The 15,108-nt window shown below is 38.3% G+C and overlaps 1 protein-coding gene across 2 annotated transcripts in view; it reads left to right on the forward strand.

Annotated features, from left to right (window-relative positions):
- APOO (apolipoprotein O) overlaps positions 1 to 15,108 on the forward strand; it is a 36,833-nt gene that overhangs the window by 10,743 nt on the left and 10,982 nt on the right. For both annotated transcript variants that reach the window (XM_054829823.1, XM_054829733.1), the window contains exons 5-7: positions 670 to 765; positions 3,560 to 3,651; positions 10,952 to 11,059. In XM_054829823.1, the coding sequence (XP_054685798.1) occupies positions 670 to 765; positions 3,560 to 3,651; positions 10,952 to 11,059 (296 nt within the window). The remainder of the gene's footprint in view (positions 1 to 669; positions 766 to 3,559; positions 3,652 to 10,951; positions 11,060 to 15,108) is intronic.

Below are 15,108 nucleotides of genomic sequence, written 5' to 3' on the forward strand. Positions count from 1 at the left end.
TCATTTTGGTTTACTTCCTTGGATCTCCTAAGAATTCTGAATAAATCTGAAATGATTTGTATTTATTTTGGTTTTGGAAGCATCCTTTTATACTTAGGCTCATCAGGACTGAGCATGGATGCTATCTAGAGCTCGTTTCAGATACTGTGTGTCTTTTCCTTAACAGTCTCAGTCTTTTGAACTCCTTTGTATGGAAGATTTTTCATAGTTTTCCATTCCCCCATTGGACTCCCATCTTGGAGCGAGCTTTGTTTATGCTGTGTCTTTCCTTTGTTCTGTGATTTGTTTTTTGTACAGTGTTTTACTGAAACTAATTCTTGTTAACATGTAAATGTAAGAATCCATTTTGCAAAGGTTTTTATGACTAATTTGAAAAAGATATAATTGAGATGCAAAAGAGCAAACCAAAACAGATGGCCCAGGAGCAAAGGCAAAAGCTTCTATGAAAATTGGTAAATACAATACGATGTTCAGTTTCATTCATGTGTCACTAGAGAAGATCTCAAAGGCTTTGAATTTTATGCCAGCAGATCTAAAATGTGCATGATAGTTAAATGTGTTTTGATAACTCTTTATGTTTTGTAACAATTGCCAGCATGTATTGATGATTCCTTATCACAAAACCACTTTCACATAACATTAAAGCACTTTGTTCTGATTTCTCTTCAGAGGGCTGTGGATTTCTCCAAAACCCCCCTGCTGGATTTTATCCAAGGCTTGGTGTGATAGGTTTTGCTGGAATTGTTGGATTGTTTCTTGCTAGAGGTAAGTGGGAACCTTTTGAACTGCTTATGTTATCGTTTGGGATAAGTAATTTGTGTGGGGTTTTTTGGATACTAATTTTTAATTGTGACGCATGAGATCTGACTTAACTGTACAAGCATGTTTCTACAGTGTTCCTCCAATTATAAAGAAATTCCATGTAAAAGGTGTGTAATAACCATCAATTATTGTTTATGAATGCTGTATTTGTTACTGGAATCTAGTCTTTGATCTTTTCCAGTTCTAGCTTATTATAGCAAAAGTAGGAAAGGGGCTTTTTTTAGCCTAAAAATCTTTTTAATTCTTGATCACATGTGTCACTGTAGAAAACTAGAGAGGAATAAGTTATGGTAAAATCCAGAAGATCCTGAGCTATGATTCCATGTACAATCAGTTGTATGTTCAAGTTCCTTCGAAGTATTGTGCGTCCAGGCACAGAGCTGCTGCAGGTTGTGATATTCGGCAAAAGTACTTGTGAACTCTGGGTGTACTATAAATACATGCACGTTTTGTGCTATAGAAATGTGATACAGTTAATTTCATCACACTGGTTAAAGAAATGAATATGTTTATGCTTTCATAGAAATAAATGTTATTTTAAGAAATGCTAATTGTGAAAAAGTATTTTGTGTTTGTATTGAGATATTCCTAATACATTGAAACGAAGTAACACAAAAAGAAAACTTGTAGGTAACAGAACAGGTCTAGAATTTAAATACTAGTGAGGATTTCCTTTGGACAAAAATACACCTTTGTGGGGCCTGTATATGTTGAACAAACTGGAAGTGTGTGCTTGGCTATGTAGAAATGGAAAGCATTCTGTGAATATATGCACTTATATATGCACTTCTCAAAAATATTTAATTTTCCAATGAAGATGATGAAAGCAGTACTTTTTAAAAAAAAAAAAAAAGAAGAAAATCAAGGTCTCCAACTTCATCCATTTGAAGTTCTTTCTCTTCAAATTCCTGCTTCTTGAGTTACGTGATTATAAATGAGATCAGTTTCCAGCCTTTACAACTGTAGCAAAATTGGGGGGGGAAGTGCAGTCTTGAGGCTTGATCTGAAAGATTAGAGGGTCTTAAGTTTAATAAAATTAAAAATCCCTCATAATACAAATGTCTGATTTGTGAATCTTTTAGGATGGGAGCCATAATTTTAAAACTTTTTGTCTCGTTATAGTTTACAATACTGACTGTTATTTCCAGAAAGTATTCAAACTGTAGAAGGAAATGCCTCTTAATTTTCATGCTACAGAAAGTAGCATTGAATTAATTTCCTCTTTTTTATCCCTTCCTTCCTCGCACTGTAAAAATTCCCTTCTTGGAAGGTACAGATAAAGTCTTCCAGGTCTAACCATAATACTTGAAGATACAGTTGCCCACTAAGTAGAAACTATGGTATTCAGAGTTTAATCATGTGAATATTGTGCAATCATCCAGCTTGGTTTAAAATCCCGTTGTAGATAATTTGTTCTAACCTTGTTGAGTGGTACTGGAATGGATACAGGAGTATTCCTGAACTTCCCTCTCATGGGTATCTCCAGCAGGTAGCAGCCTGTTGCAAGGCATTAATATCTTCAACTATTACATTTATTTCTAAAGTGATATTGTAGGGACACTGATAAGCTATCACTAAGGAAGATTTCACCATTCCCAGAAATTAATTTTTCTGACTATAAAGATGCAATGAAGCTTGCCTTTTCTGTACTTTGTTACAGCTAATTGGTACCAAGTTCCCCCTTCACAAGACTAGCAACATCCCTTTATGAATGTCTTTTGTTTACTGCTAAATTTCTCATCTCATCATGAGCATACATTAGTGGAAAAAGTAAACATTTCTAATTTGCATTTCCTCTTCAAAATTCATTATTCCTTTATTAGAAGGATGTGTGGCTTCACATATAGAACAGGCTGTTCTGTGAGAAACACAACTACTGTGTTGTGACTCCTGTACGTCTGTCCTGTGACCTGTTGTCTCCTGTACTGCTTGCTTTTCTCCTTTGCCTGCTCCCTTCTATGTTCCTCTCTGAGTGGATAAGCTGCAGCAAGCCCTGTAACTGATTCAGTGATGCATATTGTCACTGGCCAGCCAGGATGCACAACCCGTGGCCAGCTGTGATAAGAGAATGAACTTTTCAGGCAGTTAAATTATTTTAGACTTGTATAATTGAATTGAGAGTTCAAATTTATTAAAATGTTCAAAATTTAGTTGGGGACTAAGCAATAGGTGTATAGCATAATCGTAAGTACTTTAGTTTACAAGTACTTTCAAATGCTTTGCAAATTGCTGTACTGAATCGAGAAAAATTATTCATAAGAGAAGTTGCAGAAGAAACAATATTTGTGAGTCAAGGTAACTTACGAAGTTTGTATTAGAATGTCTTTTGTTCTGCTTGATGTATCAGAATAATGCTATCCTAACCTTTCTTTGCCTGAGTTTTTCCTTTTAGTTTAGAAAAGAGTGTCAGTTGGTATAATTCTCTTAAATATCTCTTAGCTGTGGTTTTTACTTCATTATTCAGTACTGAAATAAATTATCTATTACTACAGTAAATATAATTTTAAGATAATTTTCACTATGGAAAGATGTTAATAAATATATTCTCTTAAAAAGGTTAAAAGAATACTGATCAGAGTAATCATTTCTTAAACCAGTAGGATTGAACAAAAAATATGCTAAACTGTATTTAACAAAATTGTTTTGATTATAAATAAAAGGATAGAGCCAGCTGTTTTGGTTAACACATGCTCTAACAATGTTTTGGGTTCTTTTGTTTTTTCTTGTTATGAAACAGGCTCAAAAATAAAGAAGTTAGTGTATCCCGCAGGTCTCATGGGTATTGGTGCCTCCATGTATTACCCTCAGCAAGCGGCTTCTATTGCAAAGGTCAGTGATGATATCTTTCTTTGGAGAAGTGTCTTTTGCTTTGATTATTGCCTCCTACCTTCAAATTAACTGGTAATCCATTTTTAAAAGCCATGTCAGTGTGCATGGCACTTAAAAAGATAGTTATTTTTTCAAAGAACATGCAGTCTAGGCTGAAAGGCGGTAACATGTTGTTTCTTTTGGTGACTTTTTTTGTTTCCTAACATCTGCAGTAGTGTCTTCAGTTTGAGGAACATAATTTCCTTTCTGAATCTCTAACCTCAAGTAATTATAAATTAACGTAAATATGCTTAGTAAGTGCAGTTTTCATGAAAATACTAAAGAAGTCTGAAATATCTTGAGAGCAAATGAAAACAGGATTTGAAGGAAAGGGCGGGGGGGAAGGCAGATTCTGTAGAGAAATCATAGGAACAACATTTTGAGATAAAAGTTGTTATTGAAGTTTTCCCCTTCTTGTTGGATAGAGTTTTAAGAAAGATAGCATGCACAGTATGAATTCTGCTGCTTATTGGATGCCTTTCCTGTTTATGCATTTGTTGTTTCAGACATAAGAAACATGTTTAAGTTAACTTAGAGTTGCTTAAGTGGATTTCCTGTGAAAGAAAGAACTGAAGAGACCAGACAGTTGCTTACGGCCCCTACTGATGTTCGTTCATATGCCTTGGTGTCCACACTTAATTGTACTGGCAGATGCCTCAGTTGTCCGCCACATTCTTTTTTTTTTTTCAAATCCAGCTTTTAACCACTTGCACGTATTTCAGTGTGTCAGAAATTATTTATATTTCAAGCTTTGGTAAATTTGTTATCTAGTTATTGGTGAATGACACTGAGATGTCAGGATGAAAATACGGTATTCTCAACAACATATGATGTTCTTTGAAAACTGAAAGGTCATTGACTTAAGGAGAGTCAAAAACACTGTGTGTGAACTCTGCCAGCATGGTGATAACCCAATCTTTGATGGAATCTTTTTTTTACTGCTTCCAGAATTCAGATGCTCTAAATACAGATAGTTCTGTTGACTTATTCTCAGGGAGTGAAAATTATGCAAGTGGCAGGAAAAAAAAAATCAAAATTTAAGAAGCGTAGACATTTCTGTTGGAAACTGTGTATTGAAATTCTAGTTGCCTTCTGAACAGTGAAGTGGGAAGTGATTGAATGGTGTTCAAACTGATGTTATTGTTTTTAAAGAAGCTCAGTTCAGTCTTAACTATGGATTTGCTACTAACAGCTTCACAATACCTTGTTTATTTTACAAAAACTTTGAAGTGCACGATTGCCCTTTGATTAATTCACAGTTCTTAGTTTGACTGTAACGAAAAATCTGATATGAGGCCATGAGCCTGAAACTTGATTGGAATAGGTTTAGCTTTGTTGACTTGGTCAGGACACTAGACGTATGAGTTTGGAAAATTCTGTGGAGAGAGTGATATCCTGGATACTGCTTTGGTTCCTCTAATCTCTCTTGCGCTTTTTTAGAAAAAGCAAAGTTTTAAGCATATCAGATCTTACTATCCATAATTTTTATGCTTTAATCTGAAATTGGAAGCAATTCCCTTTCTAGTAATTATTTTGAAATGTTGCATAGGCCTTTAAAAAAATTTCTGTAAGCCTAGACAGGGATGCTGGCAGTACAAAGCTCATTTGTTAAGTTAATAGAACTGTATAGGAAATATTCTGGAACATAAATTTTAAATTTTTATTTATGCTTTATATTATGTTGTTTTTATTTTTCTTCCATATTTGAGTACTTCATCACTGCTTTTTCATTTACAGTGGTATAGTTCCCTTCATTTGGTGAACTTTCAGATTTGACCATACTTTAAAGGACTAAAAAAGTTTTGGGTGGTGTTTGCGGTTTGTTTTTCTGATTGTTTATTTTTTTCCCCTTCCCACTTTTGTTAAAGATTTTCCATTAAATAAAAGAGATAATGGTTTGGGTTGGAAAGGACCTTAAAGATCATCTAATTCCAATCCCCCATCATGGGCAGGGACACGCTCCACTAAACCAGGTTGCCCAAAGCCCCATCCAACCTGGCCTTGAACACTGCCAGGGAGGGGGCATCCACAGCTTCTCTGGGCAACCTGTTCCAGTGCCTCACCACCCTCACAGCAAACAGTTTCTTCCTTACATCTAATCTAAATCTACCCTCTGTCAGTTTAAAGCCATATTACCCCTTGTCCTATCACTACAGTCCTTTTCCATCTTTCCTGTAGGCCCTCTTCAGGTACTGGCAGGCTTCTCTCAGGTCTTCCTGGAGCCTTCTCTTCTCCAGAATGAACAATCCCAACTCTCTCAGCCTGTCCTCACAGGAGAGATGCTTCAGCCCTCTGATCAGCTTCATGACCCTCCTCTGGATTCGCTCCAACAGGTCCATGTCTTTCTTGTACTGGGGCCCCCAGAGCTGGACTCCAGGTGGGGTCTCACAACAGCGGAGTAGAGGGGCAGGATCACCTCCCTCGACCTGCTGGTCAGGCCTCTTTTGATGCAGCCCAGGACATGGTTGGCTTTCTGGGCTGCAAGCGCACACTGCCGGCTCATGTTGAGCTTCTTGTCCACCAACACCCCCAAGTCCTTCTCCTCAGGGCTGCTTTCAATCCATCTCCATTTGACAGTTGGAAATAAACACAGCAAAATATATATGCAGTTGAGGTGCAACACTTGATGCATCTGTCTGGAAGAAAACTTTTTTCTTTAATTAAAATTTATGAGTTGCTGAGTGAAGTTATAGCAATAGAGTTCATCATTGGTAATAGGTAGACACTTTCAGACACTTCCTCTAACTGGAGATGAAAGAAATGCACAAACTAATTATTTTTTTCCTGCTTTTGTCATCGTTCTAATAAATCACAAAATTTGTAAGGGATTTATTTCCTCACTGCTAGCATTACTTTAATTGGTATAATTTTGAACAAATGGTCAGACTGTGTATGTGGTGAGGGAACTGAATTTAATACTAAAATTTATTTTGTTCTGGTGGAACTTTAACTAGTGTTTTGGAACTGTACTGCTTTCCGGCTAGTCATAATATATTTAAAATATTTTGTATTTACTGTGACTTATCTTCCATCCAGAAAAAACTTTCCATTATGAAGTTATTTAAATCAGTCTCCTTATCATTAGAATTAATTTTTGTTCCTTGTTATTGGAACTTTTCAAATTTCCTGAAGTGTGTTATGCTTACCACCTTCTTGAAAGAAAAAAAGCTTCCTAATATGTAAGTTCATTTCTTTGACAACAAACTAAGTTATTTCTATGTCTTTTGAAGCTATACCTCCTCCCTTGCCCAGTTCAGTCCATAAGGCATAAACAGTTGTACTGGCGCAAGTGAAAGCATGACATGATTACAGGAACTGTGGGTTGAAAAGAAGGAGTTTGAGTCACTTGATCCATGTTTGCTGTAGAATGAAATGCTTGTGAAATTGCGCTGTTGCTACTTTTGTTAACAATATAAATGTAGAAAAGCCAGCAGTTAAGTTTCTCAGCATGCGATGTAGGTAAAAAAATTGCTAACCATAATTCTGCTCGATAATCTTGACCTATAACATATGGCATAGTCAATATTGTATGCTTCTGGTCCTGTGTGGAATTAAAATATGGGAGCTTGTTTACATGTGCATCAGGCCTTGGAGGCTGCTGATGCTGTCCCAGTAGTGCCTAGTATGGGTGTTTGTGGCCCAAGGTCACTTTCAGACTATTTCAGAGTCCCTGTTGAGAACCACTCGATCTGACTTTTGAACTTGATTGTTCAAATTTTAGTGTACAAACTTAGTTAGTGTTGCATTGAACAGAGATGGTATTTTAGCATGTTGTAATTTAACACAAACAAGCTGGAAATTGTTATCTTCCAGGAATTAAGAATTCCAGATGAACGAATGGAAAAACTTGCCCCTCTTTTGAAAGGAACTCTTTGTATGAATGTTGGAATGAACACTTTGAACAATTGAACAAACTGTTTGTATTATTATTGTTCCTTTTACTTTTCCTGGTTGGAACTGCCAATCCCAAGGATAGTGGTGGCAACTGTACCCACCTGTTTCCTCTTCAGCTGCTGCATGAGAGAAAAAGGTATAAACCACAAGCCTAACACATGACTCCAGTGCTGTGTTCATCAGAGGATGCATTGGGTGGTTATAAAAATAACTTGTAGCTTGCAGTCCATCTAGAACTCTATTTTTCAACCCATGTGAACTGTGAACGTGTGTGTGGGTCCCAGCTCTTGGGAGGTGTGTACAGTGTTGAAACATCGGTTGACTGTGGTGGACTAACCTACCTGGGTTGCTGTACCTTGTGATGTAGCTACTTTACTCCAGCAACATGAATGAGCAGTTTATCAGTTAGTGCAATTCCTAATTCCCTTGATCGTGTAACTCCTATAATAAGAATGTTTTTGAATTTGTACTGTTGGGTATTTAGAGTGTTTTTAAGTATTTTAATGGAGTATTTTTAAGCAGGAACAAAAAATGGCTTACGGATAGTTGTTGTTGTTTCTCAGTTTATGTTGATAGCCGTGTCCTCAGTAACATCACAAACAAAACGCCCTCTGTTTGTTTATTGTGGTTCTTTTTCAGTCCGGGTAGGTTTGTACTGCTTGCATGACTGATCACAGTATCTTACCAGATGAGCCATAGGCTCCTCTGACTTTCAGAACTAGTTTGTTGAAGTACTTGAGAATGAACACTCCTGATACTGAAAAAGAAGGTAACTGTCTATACCTGTAACATTTGAATTGAGGGATTTGGGAGATTTAAGATGTTCATCCCTGGAACAGTTGGTGTGCTTTTTTCTGATGACCTTTATCACCTTCGAATATAGAGAAAACTCACTGCATCATACAGACTTGTTTAAAACCGAAGTACAACTGTAATTGTCAGATGTGGTGACAAACATGCTAGCTCTTTGTATTTAAAACAGCCTATGTTTTGGATTTAGTTCTGATTCGGAAATGTAGTTGCTGATTTGGGTTTGTTTTCTTTTAGTTCTAATTATTAAATAACTTGATGTGTTGGGTTTGCGTGGCAAGGTTTTGGTAGCGGGGTGGCTTCTGTGAGAAGCTGCTAGAAGCTTCCCCTGTGTCTGATAGAGCCAATGCCAGCCGGCTCCAAGATGGACCCGCCGCTGGCCAAGGCCAAGCCAATCAGCGCCTCTGTGATAACATACTTAAGAAGGAAAAAAACCAGAGAGAGCTTTTGCAGCCAGAGAGAGGAGTGAGAAGATGTAAGAAACTCTGCAGACACCAAGGTCAGTGCAGATGGAGGGGGAGGAGGTGCTCCAGGCGCCAGAGCAAAGATCCCCCTGCAGCCCGTGGTGAAGACCATGGTGAAGCAGGCTGTCCCCCTGCAGCCCATGGAGGAAGGATGAGGGGGTGTAGAGATTCCACCTGCAGCCCGTGGAGGACCCCACGCCGGAGCAGGTGGAGGCACCTGAAGGAGGCTACGGCCCGTGGGAATCCCCCGCTGGAGCAAGCTCCTGGCAGGACCTGTGGACCCGTGGAGAGAGGAGCCCACGCCAGGGCAGGTTTGCTGGCAGGACTTGTGACCCCGTGGGGGACCCATGCTGGAGCAGTTTGCTCCTGAAGGTCTGCACCCCATGGGAGAGACTGCACTGGAGCAGTTCATGAAGGACTGTAGCCCATGGGAGAGACTCACGTTGGAGAAGTTCATGAAAGACTGTCTCCCGTGAGAGGGACTCCATGCTGGAGCAGGGGAACGATGAGAGGAGTCCTCCCCCTGAGGATGAAGAAGCGGCAGAGACAACGTGTGATGAACTGACCGTAACCCCCATTCCCCGTCCCTCTGTGCCGCTGAGGTGGGGGGCGGAGGTTGAAGCTGGTAGTGAAGTTGAGCCTGGGAAGATGGGAGGGGTGGGGGGAGGTGTTTTAAGAGTTGATTTTATTTCTCCTTCCTCTACTCTGTTTTGCTTAGTAATATATTAGATGAATTTCCTCTCTAAGTTCGGTCTGTTTTGCTCGTGACAACAATTAGTGAGTGGTCTCTCCCTGTCCTTATCTCGACCTACAAGCATTTCGTTGTACTTTTTCTCCCCTGTCTAGTGAAGGAGGGGAGTGAGAGAGCGGCTCTGGTGGGCACCTGGCCCCCAGCCAGGGTCAACCCACCACACATGATGTCTGCCCAGAAGCAGATCCCTTGGCCCATAACTGGTATAGTTAATTTTGTTCAGGCAAACAAAGGGAAGTGGTTCTTCGCACCGTGTGTGCCCAGCAATAGAGCCCCTTGGTGCAGGATGTTAAAAATCTGCACGGGGTTCAAGGGGAAGTGCAGCAAGTTCCTAGGAGGGATATTCCTTCGGCATTGTTATACACGTAGTAATCACCTCTAGCTCAGGAAATCTCTGAGCGGCAAATTGTTGGAAACTGGAAGAAACTTAAATTCATTCAGAAACTGTTTCAGAAACATCATTTATGCTTGCCCTCGTCTCGTAGTTTTAGTTTTCCAGCTTTGCCTGCTGTGGGAGATACGGCGATACCTTCTTACTTCTTGATTTCATAAATTTTTTAGTTTAATAGCTGTCTAGTTGGGCAAATTGTCCATTTTTGCTATTCTTTATTTGTAAGAAAATTGGTAGTGATGTGACGGTCAGTACTGACCTGAGCCTGGAGCTGTAAAAACCTAACACTCTTGAGTTCTCAAGGATGCTATGAATATTACGGTTCCATATCGTGTAAGGAGGAGGAGATACTCTTTTATTAGACTTAGGGATTTTTCCTATCATAACATTACCTGTTGGTGTAATAGAGCAAACACCATCTTTCCTAGCTGTCTTCTGTGTTGACAGTTGACAACTGGTTATTCATTGCAGCTATCTATTGGGAAATTAGGTCTTTCTTCTAAATAGCAAGTAAAAAGAAACAAAGGGGTACTCTTACTGTTCTGTCAAAGCAGTGAAAATGTAAAACTGCAAAATAGTGACAAACTAAGTAGGGGATTTTTTTTTCCTTTAAAATGGTCAAATTAAGAAATAATTTGCTTATGTTAAACCTGCTGAGTGTCGAATACTAAGAAAACCAGAATTAATTCCATGCAGCATCATTCCACCCCTCTTTATACAGATATGTGTTCAGGTGGTCTTCAAACAGTTTTTGAGCAAGTTGGCTTTTCTTACTCCTTATGTATATATTTTTTTTTTCTTCCAAGATGCGTATTAATGCTTTACACCCTGAGCTTGAACAGGAAGATGTTGAAGATCTTGTGTTTTGAGACCTATTCCACTTAAAAAAGAAGCAAAATAATATTTCCCAGATTATTAAATTCATGCTTCCTAATATCTTCTGTTTCAAAGGTTGCTGGTACACAGCTGTATGACTGGAGTCTTCAGGGATATATTGCTGTAGAATCTCTTTGGAAGGATAATCCTAAAAAGAAGAAATCTGGGAAAAAAAGCGATAAGGTAAGAAGTGTGAGGAACTTAAATTCTGAATTTACCATTGCATTTCCAGATAAAGAATATATGAACAATAGTAGGTTTTTTCCACTCTGACTCAGCTTTTATTTCTGAAGACAAAGACTTCATTCTGTCTTTCTAAGCTGTGGAAAAACTTATTTCAAGCTAAACTTTCAGAAATGCTGTTTGGAAGTTTGCTTTAGTATCATCTATGAAGTGTTTAATAGGAAAGTTGGGAGTATTGTGAGTGGAATGCTAGAGATCAAGGCTCTTGCGGTCTTGATTATTTAAGAAAGGAAACTTTTTAAAAAAGTAATTTAGTTTGACAAGCTCTATCTTAAAAATCTGAAATAACTTTTTTTTTTTCCGTTACATAGCTCCTCTTTGAAAGAGAGAAAATAGAATCTTGTTTCAAATTTATTCCCTTTTTGGTGTTTCCTTTTGAATGTTCATGAATATTTGCTCTAGCATGATGATGTCATTGTGTGCTGCTCTATTAAACGTTACTATCTAGTCATAAAACCAGCAGTTTATAGGGATATGCAGTTCTTATGGATTTAGTTGTAGATTTATTACTTACAGCTCTATTTTTAGGAAACTTTGGCTTAATCAGTTCTCATACAGAAGACTGCCAATAAAAATTGAGTTTCTTCTGAATCTGCTTTGAATTGGGCATCCTGGTGAGATATCGAGCACAGTCATTGCTGAAAGTTTCTGCTTTCTAGATTTCCGATTGTTAAACACTGTATGAGGAGTCAGACTAACATTGACATATGTGATTATTTTTTTTACTTAGAATAACATTAGTATTTATTTTCTGTCCTACAGGTCAATTTTTTTTTTGATGTGGCATTACTGTTCTGTGCTATGCTAAGCAGACTGATGTCTTGCCTTAGAGATGCCTGCATCTGATGATGGAACAAATGCTAACATAATGGCTTTGTTTTCCAGAGTTTGGCAAGTACTGAAGTTTCTTTAAAACAGCATTTTTGAATTAACATTGCTAATACAACTAAATGAATGTCTACATGCTTATTTTTAATTTTAGAATGGAGCAGCTGTCTTTTTTTCCCCTACAGAGCAGCTTTCCCTAATTCCCCTACAGAGCATCAGTGACACAGTATGATTTCCTTGCTTACTTCACCAGTGAAGGGAAGACTTTTTTCCAGCACTCCTGTGGTCCATGCTTATACAATACCACCATTTTAAGCATGTGTGCCTTTAGTTACTTTAAATCTCAGTATCTCAGCAAGTGTCCTCTTCTGTAGTTGACTTATAGTCATCAAAGTAGCTGCGCTATATATAAGTCATATTATTCACTGTACGTGAATGAATTTATCCTTGGTTTTGAGTTTGTGTTTGCATTGGTACCTAGCTATTTGCTTATAGGTTTAGTGTGTGTTAAAGCAGTGCATATTCAGACTTTATACTAGGGTTTTAGGGTTTATATATATATTAAAAATGTATATTATATTTCTGTATAAAACCACAGACTGGTTGAGGTTAGAAGGGACTTCTGGAGGTCATCTGGTCCAACCCCTTGCTCAAGTGGGGTCACCTCAAGGCAGTTGTCCAGTACCATGTCCAGACAGCTTTTGAATATCTCCAGAACCTCCCTGGGCAGCCTGTGCCAGGGCTTGGTCACCCTCACAGTGAAAAAGTGTTTCCTGATGTTCAGAGGGAGCTTCCTGTGTTTCAGTTTGCACCCATTGCCTCTGGTTCTGTCACTGGGCAGCACTGAGAAGAGCCTGGCTCCGTCCTCTGTGCACCCTCCCTCCAGGTATTTATGGACATTAATAAGATCCCTGCTGAGCCTTCTCTTCTCCAAGCTGAACAGTCCCAGCTCTCTCAGCCTGTCCTCATAGGAAAGGATGGTCCAGTCTCTTAATCATCTCAGTGGTGCTTTGCTGAACTCTATGCAGTATATCCACATCTCTTGTATACTGGGGTACTTGAACTGGACATAGTACTTAAACTTTGCCTGTAGAGTTGGTCAAACATAATATGCAACTGTAGTGAATTGTTGGATTTTTGTTTTGTGTATCTATAATTGTTTGCTTCTACAAATTGCTAGATGTTGTGACTGGATAGTAATGTCCAGTAGAGCAGTACACAGTGACATCATTCTGTTAGAGCAAATATTCATAAATACTCCCCCAAAAAAGTCAGAAATAAGATTCTAATTTGCTGCTTCAGATGCAAGGGGTATCAAGGTTCAGAAGACGTAAGGGGTGTAGCCACTGAGAGAGAGATGTTTTGGAGAGAGAGTTGCACTTGGATAGACAGCAGGTGTGGGACCAAGTTCCCTAGGTAGGTCTAGGTGTGGGACTAGCTCAAACAAGCTGGGTTGGAGAAATGCCCGTGTGTCCTGTCAGTTGCCGAGTCTTATGAGTGTGGAGACTTTCTTCAGTGGATACTCATCCTGTATTGGTCCTAGGCGCTTCAGTAAATGCACTTATATAGATAGCTCTTTGAATAAACAAAGGTTAGTTGATTATACTGTACCTTTCCTAAAACCTAGGCTGACAAAAAGTATCTCAAAAAAACAGGCAACATTAAAATATTTCAGAAAGACAAACTGAAGGCATCAGTAAAAATTAGCTGACCTTTTTATTTTATTGTGTCCCAGGCTTTCAAAAGGAAACATGTGGTTGTTATTGGAAGGCAAAAACTTTTGAAGCTTTCATCTTATTATAAAGCTTATTCAAGCACTTGCTACCTCAGCAGAAAAAGAAACGACATGCAAAATTGCAGAGACCACTAAATAAACACACTTCTTTCTCTTCCTCCTTGCAGAATCTTTAAATCACACCCCTTAGTTGCCAAAATATGTTATTTGCACAAAGGAGTGAAATGCCATTGAATGGTTTCCTCCTAAAGTTCATTTAATTCATCAGATACTGTTAGTGTTAACTGTTGCCATTTAACTGCATGGATTAGGCAAGATACAAAAGTCCTGTGACTCAAACGAAGAAGCACTACGCACTTAATGAAATCGCTTGCATTTCAGATGTTTGGTGATCTCTTACCACTGAATTGTATGGCCTCATTGTTTCTTTGTCCTCTGAAGTTGTTAAAGAGAGGGTATTGTCTCCCTGGTGTCTAGAGAAACTGAACAGCAGTTATTAGAAGTCACTGGAACATGGAGTGAAACGTATTTCTAATAGAAGAAGTCTGCTCTGGAACTTCCTTTTGGCCAAGCAGTATGAAATATGTAGTTGAGAATTTGGGGGGATGGGGATGAGTTTGAGTTTTTTGGGGTTTTGGTTTTGTTGTTTGGGTTTTTCTTAAGATAGTATTACGATGTTCTGTCAGGATGTGATCAGTCACAATTAATAATGAAAACCTCTACTTTTTTTTTTTATACATATAAGTACCAGTGTGACCCTAACATGAAATGTGAGAGGTGAAGTTTACCCTAGAAAAACTTTTTTAGTCTGTCTCTGAATGCTGTGTGGCTATACTAGTGCAATAAAGTACTTTTTTGTTCATACAGATTATTAGATCCACCAGATAGATATCAACTTTTCCAGCAAAAGAATTTCTGTTATAAGTTGCATTTTTATTGGCACTTTTACTGATTCAGAAGTGTCATGGAAGAAAATAAATACTTCTAACTGTCATGTACTAAAATTGGCAAAGCATTCTAGGATAGATTCTGGGACTTCAATCTTAATTTGACAGCCCTGTGAAAGAATTGAGTTGTTTTTATATATTTATTTCATATTGTTGTACGAGGCAGCTAGATTCCTTAACTAGTGAAGGCAAATATAAATGTTATTCTTGAGCTGTTGTTACAGCAGATGTAACCCATTTAGTGAAACCATGCCAGAGCAAAAGATGTTATTTTTTGTTTGTGACATTCACTCTGGCATTTTCCTGTTGCTACACAAAGTATTCTTGCAAACAGTCAAACAAGATATGGGTGGCTCTTCTTGGCTTGTGTTAATTTATGTTGCTCATAACTTGTTTGATAGTCATAGGTAGCACAGCTGTGCATAACTTCATGTTTGTGCAGCAACGTGTCATTAAAATAGATGTGGTATGTTAATTTT

Source organism: Grus americana, chromosome 1 (genome assembly GCF_028858705.1).
Source record: "Grus americana isolate bGruAme1 chromosome 1, bGruAme1.mat, whole genome shotgun sequence".
Classification (NCBI taxonomy): domain Eukaryota; kingdom Metazoa; phylum Chordata; class Aves; order Gruiformes; family Gruidae; genus Grus; species Grus americana.